This window comes from Puma concolor, chromosome B3 (assembly GCF_028749965.1).
Source record: "Puma concolor isolate L17-30 chromosome B3, mPumCon1.1.hap2, whole genome shotgun sequence".
In the NCBI taxonomy this organism is placed as follows: Eukaryota; Metazoa; Chordata; class Mammalia; order Carnivora; family Felidae; genus Puma; species Puma concolor.
Window position 1 is genome coordinate 141027028 of NC_141672.1, and position 20633 is coordinate 141047660.

The 20633-nt window shown below is 37.5% G+C and overlaps 1 protein-coding gene across 1 annotated transcript in view; it reads left to right on the forward strand.

Moving 5' to 3' along the window:
* Window positions 1-20349, forward strand: part of AGBL1 (AGBL carboxypeptidase 1) — an 862602-nt gene extending 842253 nt beyond the window's left edge. Inside the window, exons 23-24 of the mRNA XM_086711500.1 lie at window positions 18937-18983; window positions 19864-20349. Coding sequence (XP_086567626.1) covers window positions 18937-18973 — 37 coding nt within the window. The 3' untranslated portion in view covers window positions 18974-18983; window positions 19864-20349. The remainder of the gene's footprint in view (window positions 1-18936; window positions 18984-19863) is intronic.
* The last annotated feature ends 284 nt before the right edge of the window (window positions 20350-20633 follow it).

The window sequence follows — 20633 nt, forward strand, 5'->3', positions numbered from 1 at the left end:
TATACCTGTATCTTAAGAAGACCAGTTTCTGTGCCCTGGAAAACTAAAGTGGTCTTGGAAGAAATCAGAATCCATTACCATTCCAAACCATTAGTCTTGTAGAGCTATCTCAACTGAGTTGTGTCAGGAGAAGCAGAATTTAATCACATCTTATCCATCAAAAGACTGCTTCCTGAGACCAGACAACTCCCTACATCTTCTATTTCCTTCATAATGAACATTCATATAATGAATGTTCAGCTTAAGAAATAATTATCACTAAAAGATTGAAGCCACCTGTGTTGAATCAACCTTGTGTTGATTACATTCTTCTTATCCTTCCCTAACTAGGAAAAGATACTGTCTTCATGTTATCACTAAGTTTATCATTGCTAAGAATTTCTGCGTAATTATATAGGTATACAATCCTGAAATGTTTAGGATGGTTTTCAACTTTATACATATATATATACATATATATACGCATATGTATATATATGTGTATACATATATATACATATATATACATATATATGTGTGTATACATATATATACATATATATACACATATATGTGTATACATATATATACACATATATATATGTGTATACATATATATACATATATATACACATATGTGTATATATGTGTATACACATATATATACACATATGTGTATATATGTGTATACACATGTGTGTATATATGTGTATATATGTGTATATATGTGTATATATATATATGTGTATATATGTGTGTGTATATATGTATATATGTGTGTATATATGCATATATATGTATATATATAATATATATGGTATACACTCATATATTATATGGTATAATATACCATAGTATATGGTATAATATACCATATGGTAATATATGGTATACCATATATATTATATGTATATATAATATATATGGTATACACTCATAAGTATAGAACAATATTTCAATATTTTCACCCAACACTATGATTTGAAATTTGCACATATTCATATTTGTTTTATTGTGTTATAGTATTCCGTTGTAAGTATAGTGCTGATGGACATTTGGCTTGTTTTTCTTCTTCTTCTTCTTCTTCTTCTTCTTCTTCTTCTTCTTCTTCTTCTCCTCCTCCTCCTCCTCCTCCTCCTCCTCCTCCGCCTCTTCCTCTTCCACCTCCTCCTCCTCCTTTCCTCCTCCTCCTCCTCTTTCCCCTTTTCCTGTTTCATTATTGTTAACATTGCTGATAGGAACATTTATACATATCTTTGAGTATCTGTGGGAGTTTCTCTAGATCAGAATATGTTCCTTTCTCAACTTGACTTGAAATTTGATTTTCAAGGTCGTTCTACCAGTTTAAATTCCTATCCCTCATTAGAATGTACTATTATCACACCTTTTAATTAGTGATATTCTGATTGTGATCATAGGTGTCTTATGGTTTTAATTTTCATTTCTCTATTATTGAGTGGAGCTTCTTTTTATATGTATATTGACCTTCATCTTTCCTCCTCATTGAATTTCCTTCTCATAGATCTTGCCCAATTTTTATTGGATTGTTTATCTTTTCTTATTGATTTTCAGGAATTTTTAATATAGTCAGTATATTAATATTTGTCAGTTATACACATGGCCACTATCATCTCCCAGATCACAGCTAATTTATTTTTTTATTATGAAGTATTTCATCCATACAAAGTACAGATATGGTGTACATATAGAAGGCTTAAAATATTTAAAAAAAAAACCAACCTTGTGCTGAATACACACCATATCATCTGATAATAAAAATATCACCAATGCCTTTGAAGCCTCCTGGATGCCCTTTACTCTTTCTTATGTTAACCACACTTGTGAGTTTTTAAAATTCAATTTAATTAAGACATAGTTGCATACAATAAAATGCACACAAATTTAAGCGTAGGGTTGGGTATGCTTTAACAAGTGTATATTCCCATAATCAAGATAGAGAGCATGTTCATTATCCCCAAACGTTCCTGTGTGTTCTTTTGCAAATAATAGCCCCACTCCTAACTCTGTGCCCTCAAATCACCAAGATAAGCTGCCATAGATTTTTTTTGAGTGTTCTAAACTTTTATACAAACATAATCTTACATTATATTTATATACTTGGTGTCTCTGGCTTCTTTTGCACAGCATGGTGTTTTTGAGATTTGTCCATGTTGTTTCATGTATAAGTAGGTAGTTCCTTTTTAGTTCTAACTTGCATGTCATTGTACACCATAATTTGCATACCCATTCTCCTGCTGATGGACAGTTGAGTTTTTTCTATTATTTTTAGCCATTATTAATATATTTACGATAAATATTTATGTACAAGCATGAGTATATACTTTGTGCAGGTGTATGTTGTTATTTCTCTTGGATATATATAGAGAAGAGAAATTTTTGTGTTATATGTAAAACTTACCATATGTAACTGGTGTATGTAAAGTCTATGTTTAACTCAACATTTTCAAAGTGTTTGCATTATGTTACATTCACACCACTTATGCTTCCATTAATCTCTATCCACTAGGTAAGTTTAGTTTCTTTTTTCTTTTTTTAAAATTTTAGCTACTGTGATTTTAATTTGCTTTCCTTGAGGACGAATGCTGTTGAGCATCTTTTCTTGTGCTTATTGGTCATTCATATATTTTCCTTGCTATGTGTCTATTGACATCATTTGTCCTTTTTTTCAGATTAGGTTCTATTTTTATTATTGAGTTAAAAGTGTTCTTCATATATTCTGGATACAAGAGTTTTGTGTGTATATATATGGCACATACATATTATATATAATACATATATGTTTTTAATGTATATTCTTATATATATTAGACATAGTTTTTCCAGTCAGTGGCATGCCTTTTAATCTTCTTAATGATGTCATTTTTATTAAATTCATTGAAGTAAAATTTATATATAATAACAGCATCCATTTAAAATGCACATGGGGGGCGCCTGGGTGGCGCAGTCGGTTAAGCGTCCGACTTCAGCCAGGTCACGATCTCGCGGTCCGTGAGTTCGAGCCCCGCGTCAGGCTCTGGGATGATGGCTCAGAGCCTGGAGCCTGTTTCCGATTCTGTGTCTCCCTCTCTCTCTGCCCCTCCCCCGTTCATGCTCTGTCTCTCTCTGTCCCAAAAATAAATAAACGTTGGAAAAAAAAATTAAAAAAATAAAAAATAAAAAAAAAATAAAATGCACATGGGATGAGCTTTGACCTATTAAACCACCACCATCATAAATATATGGACCATTTCCATCACCCTGAAAAGTTTTCTTTCCCCTTGGCAATCCATCCTTGCCTCCAATCCTGACCAATCACAAGCAAGAGCTGATCTGCCTTCTGTCAAAATACATTAGTTTGCATCTTTCAGATTTTATAGAAATGGAAACATACCATTTTTATATCTGATTCTTTCACTCAGCATCGTGATTCACCCATGGAGATTCATCCAGTTGTTACCTGGTTTAGGAGTTTACGACTTTTATTGTGACATACTATTCCATTGCATAGATTGATTTTGCCACATTGTGTTCATCCATTCTCTAGGAGATGGGTATTTGGATCGCATCTTATTTTTTCGTATTGTCAATAAAGCCTTTAGGAATATTTAAGTACAAGTCTTTGTGTAGGTATCTATTTTCATTCGTTTTGGGTAAATACTTAGGTGGGTTCATGTAGTAGGCTTGTTTAACTCATATTTATTCAATTTCTCGTGTTCTTATTTGGGTTTTTAAGAATTTTTTTCTTGGATGTAATTTTTTATCAGTTATTTGTTTTTCCAATACTCTGTCCTATTCTATGGCTTACCTATAGTTTTACTAGTGGTGTCTTTCCAAAAAGAAATGCTTTTAACCTAAATGTAGTCCAACTTAACTCCTTATTTTATGGTTAATGCTATCGGTGTTGTATAAAAATTTCTTCCTAAGTTTCTATCTAGAAGCTCTATAGGTTTAGCTTTGACCTTTAGTCTTGTGTTTCATTTTGAGTTCATTTTTACATGCAATGTGAGGTACCCGTTGATGTTCATTTTTTTTTCTATATGGACATCAATTGTTTCAACACTATTTGCTTAAAAAGAAAAACACTTTCATTTCCTCTATTATCTCAATATATTTTATGCAAATCAGTCGACCATATATGTTTGAATCTATTTCTGGACTCCCCATTCTGTTCCATTGATTTCGATATTTACACTTTTATAAGTACCATAAACTAGGACTGGACTAAGAGACAGGAAATAAATGATAAGCCCAACAACAAACACCAGCAAAGCCTTTCCAGCTTTACAAGAGGATGATAATTTCTTTCCAAAGTGGTTGCACTAATTTACATTCACACAAGTGTAACGAGATGACCTGATTAATGTGTCATATGCATACAAACTCTTAGGATCATGTGCCTTTTAAAGTTTGGGGTGTTTGTTTGTTTGTTTTCTGCAGTGTAGTTCATGCAAACTGGTATCCCTTTGTGGTTTTATTTCTTGGTAAACAAACACCAACATTTGCTGGTAATTTTTTTTTGCTGAGTCTGGATTTTTATTTGTCTTTGAAATAACTGTTCATATCTGCTCTAGGCTGTAATGGAATTAAATTGTATAGATTAATTTGGAGAGAATTAAGTTCTTATAATATAGAGCAAACCTATTAAAAATCATTTACTTTTGCCTTCCTTAATACCATTAAATAAGGATTTATCATTTTGTCCATGTATCTTTGTTGTTAGACTTGTCCCAAGGTTATTGTTTCTAACATTTCGGGAATGCAAGTGGTATGTTCAAATTACATTTTGTAATTGTGTATTGAGGGTGTATAAGAAACACAACAGATGAACATAGAGGAACGGAAAGAAAAATGAGATAAAAACAGAGGGAGGCAAACCATAAGAGACTCTTCAATACAGAGGACAAACTGGGGTTTGCTAGAGGGGAGGTGTGTGTGGGGGATGGACTAAATGGGTGATGGGCATTAAGGAGGGCACCTGTTAAGATGAGCACTGGGTTTTGTATGTAAATGATGAATCACTGGGTTCTCTCCCGAAACAATACTACACTATGCTTTAGCTAACTTGAATTTAAATAAATAAATTTAAAATTAAAAAAAAGAGTTATAAGAAAACTTTGGGGTGAAAAAAAACTTCACCTTACTTTTTATTTTGGTCTTACATCCAGAAACCTAACTGTACTTTTTAAATTCTTTTTTTAAATAGTTTTAAAATTCTTAATTTCAGTAAATTAACTGTTGACAGCCCCAGGCTTCTTTTATGTATATATTATTAATATTCTCCCTTATGATCAGGATTTATTTGCTTACTTTTTTTCTTACTTTACTGGTAAAGACTTCCAATAGAATATTGAATAAAAGTGATAGCTATTTTTTTTTTTGCTTGTTTCTGATTTAAAAGCAGTGCTTCTAAGTGTTTATTGTAAAGTCTAATGAGTTTTTGATAGATAATCTTTATTAGGATAGAGACTTTCCTTCTATAGAGTCCAAGTTTTAAGAGAGTTTTACTATTATTACAAATAGATGCTAAATTTTATCAATTTTTCCCTTCTATTGAAGAAATATCATAAGGATCTCCCCCTTTCATCTGTTAATGTGAGCAACCATTAAAAGGTTTTCTAAAATTAAATCAATGTTGAATTTGATTCTCCTCTCGGCAATCACTCATTGTCTTCATAGTGTCAGGTATTTTTGCTATGATCTGGGAGTAAGTACACAACAATGAAGAAAGAAAGAGTGATGATTAAAGCCTTCATTATTAGAAGAAAGCAAAACGAAACAAGCACACAAATATATAAGATGACATTTGGCGATAAGTGTTTTAAACACAAATGAAACAAGGTAGAGATTGGTAGGTGCTTGTCTTAAGTCCATTTAGGCTGATGTAACAAAATACCAGACCGGAAGTGGATAAAGAATAGACAGGATATTTCTCACAGTTCTGGAATTTGGGAAGTCCAAACTCAAAGCACCAGTGCGGTCTCATTCTGGTGAAGACCCTTATCTTGGTCCGGAGTGGAGTCTTCTTTGCTGTGTCCTCAAATGGTGGACATTTAATATTTACATTTGGGGGTGGAGGGTACAAACATTCAAACCACAGTGTTCCACCCTTAGCTCTCCATTTTGAAGCAGGTGTTTATGAATGTCCTGTCTGATGGAGGGTCTGGGTGGCTCAGTCCGTTGAGCGTCCAACCTCGGCTCAGGTCATGATCTTGAGGTCCGTGGGTTCCAGCCCCGCGTCAGGCTCTGTGCTGACAGCTCAGATCCTGGAGCCTGCTTCAGATTCTGTGTCTCCCTCTCTCTGTGCTCCTCCCTCCCCTCACTCTCTCTCTCTCTCTCTCTCAAAAATAAACATTAAAATAAATTATGAATGTCCTCTCTGATAAAAATGACATTTCAACAGAGACTAGAAGGGAGTAAGAAAATGAACTGTGTGTATATATGCAGGAAGAGCTTTCCAGGCAACGGTAATGGGCAGTGTCAGGGCCCCGCAGCAGAAACACAGAGGACTGGCTGGTCTTTGTGACTAGGGGAGGGAGCAGTAACAGTATGAGTGGTAGTGGATAAAGTCAAAGAAGCAGCAGAATGTCAAATTATGTAGGTTCTGAATAATCAGATGCTTCCTCATAGGGCCTTCACCATGGTCAGAACTAGGCTGTTTTTCTGAAGTAGAGAAAACACTGGAGACTTGGAGTGTGACTTAATCTTTAATACAGTACTCTACCTTTTTTGTGAAAGATGGGGAAAATGTAAGAGGTCAGAGGTAGAAGCAAGCAGGAAGTTAAGAAGTTGGTGCAAGACTACAGATGACAGAGGAAGGTTACTTGGGTAAGGAAAAAAGGTGTGGATTCTGTGCATATACTGAATGTCCCTAAAAATAGCAAATACTTTTATAACACTTAGTATTTTCCAGGTACTCTGCTAAGGGCTATGTAAATACATACACATTTCATTCACTCCTAACAATTTCAGAGGGTAACTGCTATCATTGCTTTAATTTCTGATTTTTTTTTTTTTAATTTTTTTTTTTTCAGCGTTTATTTTTATTTTTGGGACAGAGAGAGACAGAGCATGAACGGGGGAGGGGCAGAGAGAGAGGGAGACACAGAATCGGAAACAGGCTCCAGGCCCCGAGCCATCAGCCCAGAGCCTGACGCGGGGCTCGAACTCACGGACCGCGAGATCGTGACCTGGCTGAAGCCGGACGCTTAACCGACTGCGCCACCCAGGCGCCCCTTTAATTTCTGATTTAAAAGCAATTAAGAAATTGAGGTACAGGGAGGTGAAATACCTGTTTGTGTTTTATTTATTTTATTTTTTAATGTTTTATTTATTTTTGAGAGAGAGAGAGAGAGAGAGAGACAGAAAAAGACAGAGCGTGAGCTGGGGAGAAGCAGAGAGAAAGGGAGACACAGAATCCTAAGCAGGCTCCAGGCTCCCAGCTGGCAGCACAGAGCCCAACACAGGGCTCAAATTCATGAACTCATGAACTGTGAGATCATGACCTGAGCTGAAGTCAGATGTTTAACAGACTGAGCCACTCAGGCGTCCCCCTCACCCCCACCTGTTCATGTTTTAAAAGGGTCAAGGGATAGACTGGTGGCCCAGAAACAACAAACAAGGTCTACCTCTAAAGATAGCACTAGGGAAGTGTCCCAGGCCACAAGCTGACATACAAGAACTCAATGGGGGGAGATTTACACGTTGCCTGAGGCCCCAGTGGGGAGGGCCAAAGAAGCTTTAATTGCTATTAAAGATGTGTTGCTTAGGATAGAAATCTCCACTCTTAGAAAGAATACAAGAAGATCCCCTTATTGAAGCTAATGGAAGAGGAGTAGAATTATAAAATTTATTCTATTGTTACTGTTAATCAATATTTTAAAAGGGATACCTAGTTTTCCTGAGTCTGAGAGTCACAGTGAGCTTTTCTGTAATAGACAGAAGGAAGACAAAGAAGAAGAGAAGCTGAGATTCTTGCTGTATTCTCCTGCTCTGTTTACACAGAATGATTATTATTTAAAATGAAAGCTGAATCTGAATGTTCTTGGCTGAATGATAGAAAACTCCTTTCCTCCTCTTCTTCCTCTTCCTCCACCTCCTTCTTCTTCAAATGAAGCTCTGTGCATTGCTAGTGTGATGGCACCAAAGACCACGTTTTATTTCTTGCAGAAATCTGTCAATCACATGCTTCTGAAATTCCCTCAGCGTCCTAGCTGCTTACGCACACTTGGTCATTTCTATGATTTCCCCAAGAGTGAAGTCCTCCAGATCCCTTAGGTATTTTTTGTTCATCTCAGATTTATCTTCAGTTTTTTTTTTTTTAAATGGTTTTCCAAATGCTTGGGGAACTAGAGTTTAAGAGAGAATAAAATATCAGTAAATACAGAAGAAAATATTTTAGGTATATGAAATGTACATGTGTATGAAAATATTCTATGTGCATGCACAAACATATATACATATATATACTTATTTGTAGATATGTATGCATATAATATGTACATGCGTTATATGTAAATATACCAAATATGTGCATACATATGTATACACATATGTATACATTTATATTATATACTTATACGATGTAGATTTATAACACATATAGTTATATGCAATATTACATGTTTTAAGTGATTATATGTTATCTAGCATATGATGCAATATATACATTGTATATAAAGGTTGAGAATTTTTCAAAATCCTAAACAGCATATATTAGGTAGCCACATCTCTGAATTTGGGTGTGTACTTACAATTTGTAAGACTTGGGGGGATCTGGTGAGTGGGCTGAAAAATCAAGTCTAAATGGTCTGCAAGGACTAGATCAGAATGTGGAACAGACAAACCCAGACATTTGTGCTCCAGCTGAACATAGCTCTAAATATTTATGGAAATAGGTTATGAATAGAGAACTATATTAGGAAACTTGGGGGCAAATAGTATTATAATAAATGGCCTCTGATTTGTAGTTTACAGTAAGATTAGCAAGGTAAAATGCACACATATAATGAAAGACAAAGGCAATGTAAGGGCATATTCCATAAGAATGACCTAGTCAAAAAGACATAATTTCAGAGGAAGGAAAAATGACTTTTCACTGAGAGACCAGAGAGCAGAGAGGACTTTGGAAAGAAACTAAGATTTGAATTTGACGGTGAATACTGCATATGCTCTATATAGACAGAGGGATGAGGATACAAGCCTGTTTAGATCTGCATCAATTCTCTGCCTTGAACTCCCAACTTTGTCTGCTTACGGTTTCTCCTTGAGTTCTGGTCAGTATCAATCTTTCATTAATCATCAAGGACATCCAGAATCCCAGTCTCAGCCTTACCTGGCTTGGCACTCTTGGAATTAAATCTTTTTTTTTTATTTTTTATGTTTATTTGTTTTTGAGAGAGAGAAAGACAGAGCACAAGCTGGGGAGGGGCAGAGAGAGAGAGAGAGGGAGGCACAGAATCTGAAGCAGGCTCCAGGTTTCGAGCTGTCAGCACAGAGCCTGATGGAGGCTTGAACTCACAAACCGTGAGATCATGACCTGAGCCAAAGTTGGACGCTTAACCAACTGAGCCACCCAGGTTCCCCAGAATTAAATCTTAACTGAAAAGATCCTACTAGCTGGGCGTAGGCCAAGACTGTCATCTTTCTTTTCTCCTGCATCTTCTCTCTACCAGGGACATGTTAGATACTCAGCAAATGTTTGGTTAATGCAAAAATGGATTCCCATTCAACCTGAAATCTTCTGCCTTTCCCTCTCATCCTGCAGCAAATCACAGTTTAGCTTACGGTGCTGAACACAGAACTGGATATGTTATTAGATTTATGTCCCAATGACCAGAATCCACAGCAACTATCACCCTTTACTAAAGTCCAGCCTACTGGGCAGGTGTTGACACTGCACTTGGCTTGTCACTTCCTTCATCCAGGGTGTATTGCCATGAATGGCCAGATCGCCATGGGGACAGGGCTGCTGCCTGCCTGTGTTTGAATATTCCTTGCCAACCAGGCTTGCCTCCTTTTGTGCTCTGTGCAGTGATTTTCACCATCAACTCTAGTTCCAAGCCTTTCCAATATCAACAACAGCTTGAACCATGTCTAAACTGGTAAATACTGTACAATGGCCGTCTGACACATTTCAGGACAACTTCTGTTCCTGGCTTTTTTTTTTTTTTTTTTTTTTTTTTTTTCAAATCGGTTATTATCAAGTCATGGTTTCCTTCCAGGTGATCATTTCAAATGGAAGGACTGGCTTGAGACATGCAAAGAGGCGTGAACATTCTGAACGTGTTCCCAGCACAGCGAGTGGGTGGAACAATTTAAATAGAGAAGTTGGGGGCGCCTGGGTGGCGCAGTCGGTTAAGCGTCCGACTTCAGCCAGGTCACGATCTCGCGGTCCGTGAGTTCGAGCCCCGCGTCGGGCTCTGGGCTGATGGCTCAGAGCCTGGAGCCTGTTTCCGATTCTGTGTCTCCCTCTCTCTCTGCCCCTCCCCCGTTCATGCTCTGTCTCTCTCTGTCCCAAAAATAAATAAACGTTGAAAAAAAAAAAAATTAAAAAAAAAAAAAAAAAAAAAAATAAATAGAGAAGTTGTCCTCACCCCAGTAAGGATAAACACCCTTTTTAATGGCAAACATTTATAAATTTTTTATTATCCTGAGATAAAAAGAAAAAGTGATGTAACATTCTGCACAGGTAGCTTCAAAATATCAACACTGTGCCCTAACTGTAATACAAAGGAGAAATAGAATAAATGGGTGTTAATTAGAAATGTGGATGATCATAGTTCACTGGATACAAATGTTCCTAAGTAGCCAGGTTGGTATTTTCTCTCCTCTGAGTCACAATTTATTCCAAGACATTTTGTATAGCAACTCCTGTTTTCCTTTTAGATCTATATTCTAAATCCTTATTGAGCATCAACCACACCCCAGGCTATAACACTGCTATTAAACTCCTCCACATGGCAGATGAGGAAGATGAACAGGTTAAACCAAATTTTCCCAAGCCTTGTTGTTGGGAGGCAAGGGAACAAAGTTTCAAAAGCAAACCTGCCGGTTCTTCCACAACCAACAGGAGAAGCCCCTGCATTGGGTGGATGTAGTCGCTTGAAGGCAGCCATGGGGGGAGTTTCTAAGGACAGAGCTGGTATACTATTTCTTTTTAATTTGGCTGCTTGTTACATGGGCATGCTCAATTTGTTCAGGGAGCTTTACAGTTATGATTGTGCTATGTACACTTTTCTCTACATATGGTATTCATCAATGAAAATTTGGAGGAAACACACACACACACACACACACACACACGTTAGGATCTGAATCCAAACAATTGCTTATGTCCGAGCCAGACTTTTAAAGAATCTCCACTCCAAATATCATATCCTCTTCTTTGCATGCTTTCTTTTTAAACCATTTTATTAGCACTGGTCTGCCTTTGAGAGGTGACTTTTTAGACCCTCCTTTACTGGGCAACATTAAGAAAAATCAGATTCCTCTGGGGAGGTGGGTGTGAGAAGAAAATTTTGAGATACTGATCCTAACATGAGCTCTACACGAACTCAAAGGTTCTATGGGTTCCAGGGGTGCTTAGATGGCTCAGTCGTTTAAACACCCTACTTTAGTTTAGGTCCTGATCTCACGGTTCGTGAGTTCGAGCCTCGTGTCAGGCTCTGTGCTGACAGCTCAGAGCCTGGAGCCTGCTTCAGATTCTGTGTCTCCCTCTCTCTCTGCTCCTCCCCTAATCACACTCTATCTCTCTGTCTCTCTGTCTCAAAGAGAGAGAGTTTACTTTAGTTCTGAAACTAAAGATGGGGCCCGTGGAGACCTCCAACAGAGGAAGTTTGCTGCATCAAAGTAGTCAGATGGGAATTTTGTGTGAGAAGCTGAAACTTGTTCTCTACATGAAAAATTGTGGATTAGATTGCTTTCTGGTGACCTAGCTTTAGAACTAAGATGGTATTTAGGAATTTGGGGCACCAAATTTCACTTGAACAATATTGAGAATCCTAAACAATGAAGGAGGTGGTAAATATGCATTTAATTTAATTCAATTGAAAATAGAAAAGAGAGATAAAAGAACGAGATGCCATCTGCCATACTGTTCTACCTCAAGCCATGGAAAGAGTTAAGTCTGAAATGGTCGGTAGTTGTTGAGGTCATACTCATGACTTTAAAGACTTTCCAGCCCCTGAGGAAGTGAAACATGTATTTCTAGGCAATGGATCAGTGTGTATCTTCACCAGAGAAGAATTTGAAGAATTGAGGGGCCTCCACTTCTTGATCTCAGTTCAGGTCTTGATCTGAGTCATGAGTTCAAGCCCCATGCTGGGTGTGGAGCCTACTTAAAAAAAATTAGAAAAGAATAATTTAAAGAATTAAATGAAGAGCAAAAAGAAAAGTGATTAGAGAAGATATGCTAACAAAGTTATATTCAAATAGCATGTGCACTCTTATATTTTATGTCATCAAAACATTTTCCAAGAATCCATCTAAATATTCCAATCAGTCACCTTGCAAGCTGACGTTACAACATAATGTCCATGCCATACTGAACTTTGTTTTCTTTCTTCGCCTCAGTAATGCTCAGAAACGACTGATGTTGTCAGATGAAATGAAAATTTGTTACCAGATGAAAAGGAAAGTAGAATACAATAAGCTTTTTTTTTTTTAATGTTTATTTTTAAGAGCAAAAGAAACAGCGTGAGCGGGGAAGGGGCAGAGAAAGAGGGACACAGAATCCGAAGCAGGCTCCAGGCTCCGAGCTGTCAGCACAGAGCCCGACGCGAGGCTCGAATACATGAACCATGAGATCATGACCTGAGCCAAAGTCAGGTGCTTAACCAGCTAAGCCACCCCAGGCTCCCCTAAACTTTCTTTTTTAAACCGGTGTTTACCTAGCACAAAGTTAATATTTTGGTGGAAAGGTAGCTTTGTTTGTTGTTAGGATGAAGACTTTGTTACATATTTTCTTTAGTCCATACTATAATCCCCGTATTATGTTTTGCTTTAAAGATGAAGACACTGAGGCCTACAGAGGATAACGTGCCCACTCATGTCGATGACACCACAATTCATAGCCAAACAGATCCAACATTGCCCCTGTGAAGCTCCTGAAGCAGAAGCCTTGTAGGAGACATAGACCGTGTTTAAAACAAAAGCAAGGATTCCCCAGGGGGGCTCAGTCGTTCAGCATCCCACGCTTGACTTTGGCGCAAGTCATGGTCTCATAATTTGTGAGTTGGAACCCACCCCCCCCCCCCCCACGCCAGGGCTCCATGCTGACAGCACAGAACCTGCTTGGGATTCTCTGTGTCCCTCTCTCTTTGCCCCTCCTCGCTCACATTCTCTCTCTCTTTCTTTCAAAAATAAATAAATGTTAAAAAGTGATATATATATATATATATAAACAAAAATAAAATTTCAGAACATTCTCCATAGGATTTCCACAAGGAAAGAACAGAAAGGAAAAGTATGTGAAGACGTAATAGAAGAAATTTCCCCTGACCTGAAAGACTGCACGTTGCCAGGAATGTTTCCGACTATGTGAATAGTACCTTGCTACATTAAGCTTTCCTTTTTCAATGTTAACAATCCCCCCCCCTTGTGTTCGAATTTCCTGTGTTTGCTTCAATGCTTTCTCTCACAGAGGTGGATTGCCTCGCATATTTGAGAATTCTCAGTCATCTTTCCATATTCGTGAACGAGAATCTGCCTTGTTCAGTCTTGGTAGCAGGACATTTTCTCAAGCCCCCAGGTTCTGTTTGTATGACACCACTGCTTGTCATCTTGAGATTATTCTGAACTCTGATGGAAAAAAAATCACTTTTTAAAGATTCTCTCCTTCACTTGCATGTGTTAGCAATTTTCTCAGCTCCCAGGTATTTTATCGTCTCTTCTGCTCTTTCCATCAGCTTTCCATCTCTTACAAATGCTACAAGGGCCACATAGGCTAACGGCACCCCTCCCATCTTTCCAGCCCTGCTAATGATTATGTATTTATTCATTTGTTAACATACCTAATTTGTTAAAACATACACATACGTAAACTTTCATATAAGCATGTAACTCGATTAATTTTTAATTTTTTAAAAAATGCTCTATTCCGTTTTTGAGAGAGAGACAGAGACAGAGTGTGAGCATGGGAGGGGAAGAGAGAGGGGGAGACACAGAATCCAAAGCAGGTTCCAGGCTCTGAGCTGTCAGCCCAGAGCCCAAGGCGGGGCTCAAACTCATGAACCGCTACATCATGACCTGAGCCCAAGTTGGACGTTTAACTGACTGAGCCATCCGGGGACCCAACTTGATTAATTTGTAGAAAGAGTGCACTTGTATAACCAGCTCACAAGTTAAGAAAAAGATACTTAACAGGTATCTCAGAAACCTTCCTTCTGTGCGTGTATCATGACTAGCTCTCGCCTCGCCCATGGCATCCGCTTCCTGACACCGTATTAGTTTTGTCTGTTTGAATGCTTTATACAAGCAGGTTCCTATATTATATATTTTGTGTCTTCAAGGAACTTCAGCCTCATATTTGGAGATTTCCCCATACTATTACATGTGTTTACTTCATTTGTTCTCATAGTTGCACATGTTATCAACATGAAATTATTACCCCTTTGTCTATACTTTCTACTGTTGCTGGGCATTTAGATAGTGTTCAGTTTGGGATTATATGAATAAGGCCGATATGAACTTAGTATTATACGTCTTTCTCTGAACATATGTATGAGTTTCTTTTAGGAGTATACCTAGGAGTCAAATTGCTGGTTTTCATTTCATTTATTAAACATGTGCTGTCACTTCAATAGGTTTTAAAATAGAGGAAAAATAAGTACATTGGATTAATCTGCCATTTTTTACTTGAAAGCCTAATGCATGGTTTTGACTGATAAAATCATTTAAAATCCAATACTAATGACACTGCTGACACTTTTTGACTTTTACATAAACCAGAATGAGGAAACTTTGAGTTCAGCACTATTAAAAATAAAACACACCCAAACTTGTAAACACTGAATATTTCTTTTTATTCTCTCTTAATGCTTCAGTGTATATTTAGCTTCCAGAATTATTTAAGAAAGGCATGTACAGAAAATCCATTATTAAACTTGTTTTTCGAAAATCCTGATCTTACCATCTCTATAGGGCTGCAGTTGAAAACAAAAACAAAAAGAAACAAAAAAAGAATTCCATGGCTGATTTTTTTCTTGCTTGCTGTTTTGATTTGTATTTGTTCAATTATGCATCTCTGAATGAACCTAGCCCCTCTTCCTCTAACCTTCTTCTGAACTTAAATGATTTGTATGTGGTGTAATCATATTTGCTGGTCCCATGGCACTCCAGAGTCTAACTGTGTATGCCTCCCTCTCATTTCCATACAGAGAACCAAACGCTTGGCCAACTTCCCTAATTAGAGTCGCTGGGCCCCTGTGGCCTCCTGGCAATGCCCTCTCTTCCCAGCATTCTTCCAGTTTTGCCGGTTTTTCTTCATCTCTCCCTGCAGTATCCTCTCCTTCATTTCCCCCTGCCTCTGAGGAGCTGGCTTCAACGTTTGTTTATATATCAAAATAATTGAGGGCTAAATTAATTTTCAGCTTTAACTTATCAAGCTCCTTTTCAATTGTGGTAGTTCTTCTCCCCCTTCAGACTCTGGACTTTGGCAATTAGCAAAGGTTTTGAAAACAGCAAGTGCACAATAGGTATTGATTGATCGGTTGATAGACTGTGTCCTCCAGGCCTGGAGTCTCTGATTTTATGATTGATTGACATGCTGGAGTTTCTTCTTCACGGGTTCCCCATGCCGGATCACTAAATCACACAGAAAGCCATTGAGCATGTTTGTAAAGCCCATTCTTTTAATATCTCTGCTTCTTTTGTAAAAGAGGCTTAATGGAAGAATGAATACAAACTTCTTCACTATGAGTTTTGTAAATGACAGGAAACATATTTCATATCTTTTTACATACTAAATACTCGATATATTGGCGAAGACATAGCAGAAGCTAAAGTTTAGGGGAAATATGATTGTGAAGTATGTTGGACAGCTTCAAGATGGTGATTAATGGTCTCCACTTCCTGATATGTATGCTGTGTTTGATCCCCCCCCCCCACCTAAGCATAAGCCAGCCTAGTGACTTGATTTCAAATAATAGAAAATAGCAGAGATGGTGGGATCTCACCTTAGTGAATGGTTATAAGTGATTGTAAGTTCCATATTGCTAGCAGAGTCTCTTTATTGACTGTCCCCCATGCTACCTTTAATAAAGCAAACTGCCATCTTGAAGAGGCAAGGAATTAAGGGCTGCCTCTGTCTAACAGTCATCCAGGAACTGAGGCCATTAGTCCAACAGCCCTTGAAGAATGAATTCTGCCAACAACCACATCAGCCTAGAAATGAATTCTTTCCCCATTGTGCCTTTAGATAAGATTCCAGACCAGACCAATACCTTAATTATAGCCTTTTGGAAACTCTGAAATAGAAGACTCAAATAAGTCATGCCCAGACTCTGATCCACAGCAAGTATGAGATAATAAGTGTGCATTGCTTTAAGCCACTAAATTTATTATAATCCATTATATAGCAATAGATAATGAATACAGAATGGTCATGTTTGTGGAGTGTCATCTCTGTACTGGACCTTGGAAGAGAGCTGCCTGATGCACAGAACCTCCTTTTGCCTTAACAACCATTCTGCAAGGTATGGCTTTGGTTGGCATATAGGCATGACTCTACATTGCAAAGACATAGAAAAAGCAGTAGTTGAGAGAAATTAGCCTAGCCTGCCCAATACCACACAGAGCCAAGATTCCAAAACCTGAACTAGATCCTATGAAAATGGGAATAGGAAAAAAGGAAAGAGAGACCTCTGTGAGTCCTGGTTCCATGTGTCAGGAATAAGATAGGGGATTGAGCTTTAGGTAACACAGGTGAAACTGGCCTCCAAAATACAAGAGAAGGTGAAATATTAACAGGGTCTAAGTTGTGATATACAGAAATAATACTCTAGGGGAGGTAGAAAATCAGTTTGAACTCTCTAGTGTTGCATAAGAATCAGTTGGCTAATGAAGTTATAGAAAGAATTCAAAAAAGAGCCACAGAGATGGTGTCCAATTTTTTTTTTTCAAAATCTGCTGCAAGAAATTTCTTTTCCTACTCATTTTTTCCAGGAAGGCAATGTTTTACATTGCTGAGAGGTTCTTAGGCTAGCTAGAAATATAGGTAACAATAATGCAGCTGAAATGCTATACATTTGTAATGAAACTAACAGAATGCCAGACACTAGAAATGATACATATTAGACAACAACAACGAAATAAACCCCCATAAGAGAAAAATAAATTGCTTAACTAAATTATTTCCTCAAGAAAGTCAGCTGTAACGGAAAATTTGTGAGGATTCTGGGCTTTTGTAAGAGTTTTAAAAACTGCTACCACTAACCATATATTGTTACTTCTAATTTCTTTACAAAACAACATACTTTTTCTTGATACAAATATATTGCTAGTACTATTCTCATTCACAACAGGCATGAATAGGGATACACAGAGTGAGGTGTTTTGTTTAGAGATAACTAGATAAGAAGTTGGAAGAAGGAGTGCAAATGAGAAAGGGATTAAGAAAATAACTGGGTACAAAATAAAACAACAAAATAAAATGTTTGCTGGTAAAAGAATCGGCTGAGTTAGATGTATTAGTAAATCCATCTCGGGAACAAATTGGAAAGCTAACTCCACAAATTACCTTCTGTATATGGCTCGTCAATTCCTGGGCCTCAGATTTCTCATCTTAAAACTCAGATTATAATGTTTGCTTCTACATTAAATGGCCTAAGGTAGATGGCAATTTCTTGTAGTGTGGTAGACTCAGAATGATGTCTGTTCAATCTGAAACTTGAGTCTGTGTTACCTTCATAAAGGGGAATAATGGAAGTCATAAAGAAAAAAAAAAACATTTGGATCATCATCTTCCCATGATAGATTTCTTTGGTGAAGGTGGAAGAGAGCTAGAAAATGGAAAAGAACAGATCAAACAGAGGCAAAGCCTAGAAAACGTGGCCGAGCCCAGCGAGATGTCTAGCAAACACATTTCCTCTTCCTCTCGAGGCAAACTATGTGACTCCCTTACAGGTGAGAGAGACCATGTGAGCAGTTCTTGCCAATGGAGAGTGAGTGAAAGTGATTTGTTTACAGTTAAATAATAAAAGTTGTACCTAAGTGTGTCTTCCCCATGTGTCTCCTCTCTCCCATCTGCCAGCTGGGTTATAACTGGGAAACGCTGAGCTGTGTTTTGAAGAAGGGCTACCAGATAAGAGCAGTCTGAGTCCCTGAATGTTGGCCTAGAGCATGGGCTGAGTCCCATATTGACTCCTTTGGACCGAATATGAATGAAAAAGAAAGCCTTAGTGTGTTGATCCATTCAGAATATGGAATTGTGAAAGCAACTCCTATTATTTACAAATAGAGCATAAATGGGAGAAAAACAGGGGCATTGTGTAGCCAACGGCTGAATTTATGTTTGTTTGGGAAGTAAAAGTCTAGGTTCCGAGAACACATAAAAACTCATTGACAATTTTTTGTGTGTGTGTCATAGAAATATTCCCCTTGGATTCCTGTCAGTGGTCAATTTCTCCTGTCCATTGAAAATCATTGTATTTACAGCATAATTCTGCATGTGTGGCCATTAGATACGAACGGGATACCAGCATACTGCCCAGACTGATTGCTCCAAAATGGATTCCCAAAGCGGGTGAGGAACCTCTCGACCGGAGATGAGTTTATTTGGAAGCTAGCAAAGTGCAAGAGTGTGTTTTTTGAGTTATTTGCTTAGGAGCTCAGAATTTAAACTTGCAACATTGGCTCAGCCACTCGTTTAAGGTAATAAAAGTTGCTTCCGTTGGAGATATAATATTCAGAATACCCATTGTGTATATTTTTCCAATTAATTGGACTTTAATTACTTTGCAGAAAATCTATAAAAGAGTCATCAAAGTTTTCAAGATGAGAACAAGCTGGTACATATTCCATTTACCTTCCTAAAGCTATCTCACTGTGAAACTTAAAAAAAAAAAACAATAGCCAATTTAATTTTCTTCTGTTGAGGTTTATAAAAGACCCAATAGAGGCTACTATCTCTAATTTTTAACAGAGATAGCTCTATTTAGAAATATAAATGCTGAGAAGGAAAACAGGCTCAGAAATACTGTTTTAAATCAAGGTGACCCTTTATATTAATTTCTTACAGTGCCTTTGAGTATATGTATGTGTACACAAATGTATATATATGTGAATATATATGTGTGTGTGCAAATATTTTGCATACACACACACACACACACACACACACACATATGACTACATCAGTATTCAGCCCAAGCAAGGTAAAAGATTCCAATAAGGATATAGTAACATCAAACTAATTTCTTGATTTTTCTATTTCCATATCAATTATTTTTTTGAGTACTTTCTTCCTTTTGAAGGGGGCAACTAAAATGATTATACAGGTAAAATATGTTGAATTAAATGCATTTAATCTCTCTCTCTCTATATATATGCGTGTATATATCTATATCTATATCTATATCTATATATACACATACATACATACATATAGTGGGGTGGAGGGTAGAGATACACCATTGAATTAGACATGATGGTTTGTCTTGAAGGAAATTATTTGCCGTCAGCTGGTAAGAAGGACTTGGGTACCAGTGATGAACAAAGGAAGGATGAGAGATCTGGAAGAGAGGGAAACAGTGCTGAATGTGCTGGGGCTGTATTCTGCCATTTCCTCTGTACAATATTGGTGTTAAAATGGGGGAGGAGCCATTTTTAAATCCCATCCTAAACATGTCCAGTGTGGTCAATGACAAATATTATTTTTGGCATTTGCAGCAGCGGAGCAGACCAGACGGGGAGCTAGAAGTGAAATAAAAAGTGAAACCTGAAATTAAAAACACGTCAAAATCCATCAGTTTGGTATGGCTGAAATATATTCTTACCTAGTGGGAACTGATTGCCCTTGAGGGTGTCTCAAATCTCTTTCCAGCCCTGCACTTTGATGCTTTAAGATCCTGAGCTGGGAGATAATTGGCTGAATATTTTGCCTTTGATTTGGAATTTCTAACCCTCCACCCAGTCCTGTATGCTGTTGCTACAATGTTTATTTTCTGACCGGGCCACTTGCATCTACTTCGTGATACTGTTGGGTACTTTCCTGTAGCCTGAATTAGTTTAATGGTCCTGACAATGAATTTCCAAGTAATTGCAATGGCTTCACGCCATGATATGTCTCTCAGGGCACTCTTGGAAATTAAATGTTACTTCTCAACAGTTATTTGCTTACTTCATCCCCATTTTGTTAAATAATCATAAAAACCCTTTTGAATTTAAATATGCGTGCTCTATTATCTGAAAGGTTTGGCAAGATAAAGAGGCTGGGTGAAACTAAGCTGACACCATGCTCTCTTTGCTCTCTCACTGGATGTTCCATTGGTATTGTGTTCATCTTAGGCTTTATGGAGCTTACTTACTGCTCTGTGCCCACTGGGGTCCTGCTTTCTTTACAACAACTGTAGCAGAAATACCTGCTGTTTAGAAGTGGCTTGAGCCTTTCAACAACACTGAAAATACTTCAACCTAGTTTACAGCAAAGGAAGAAGTTG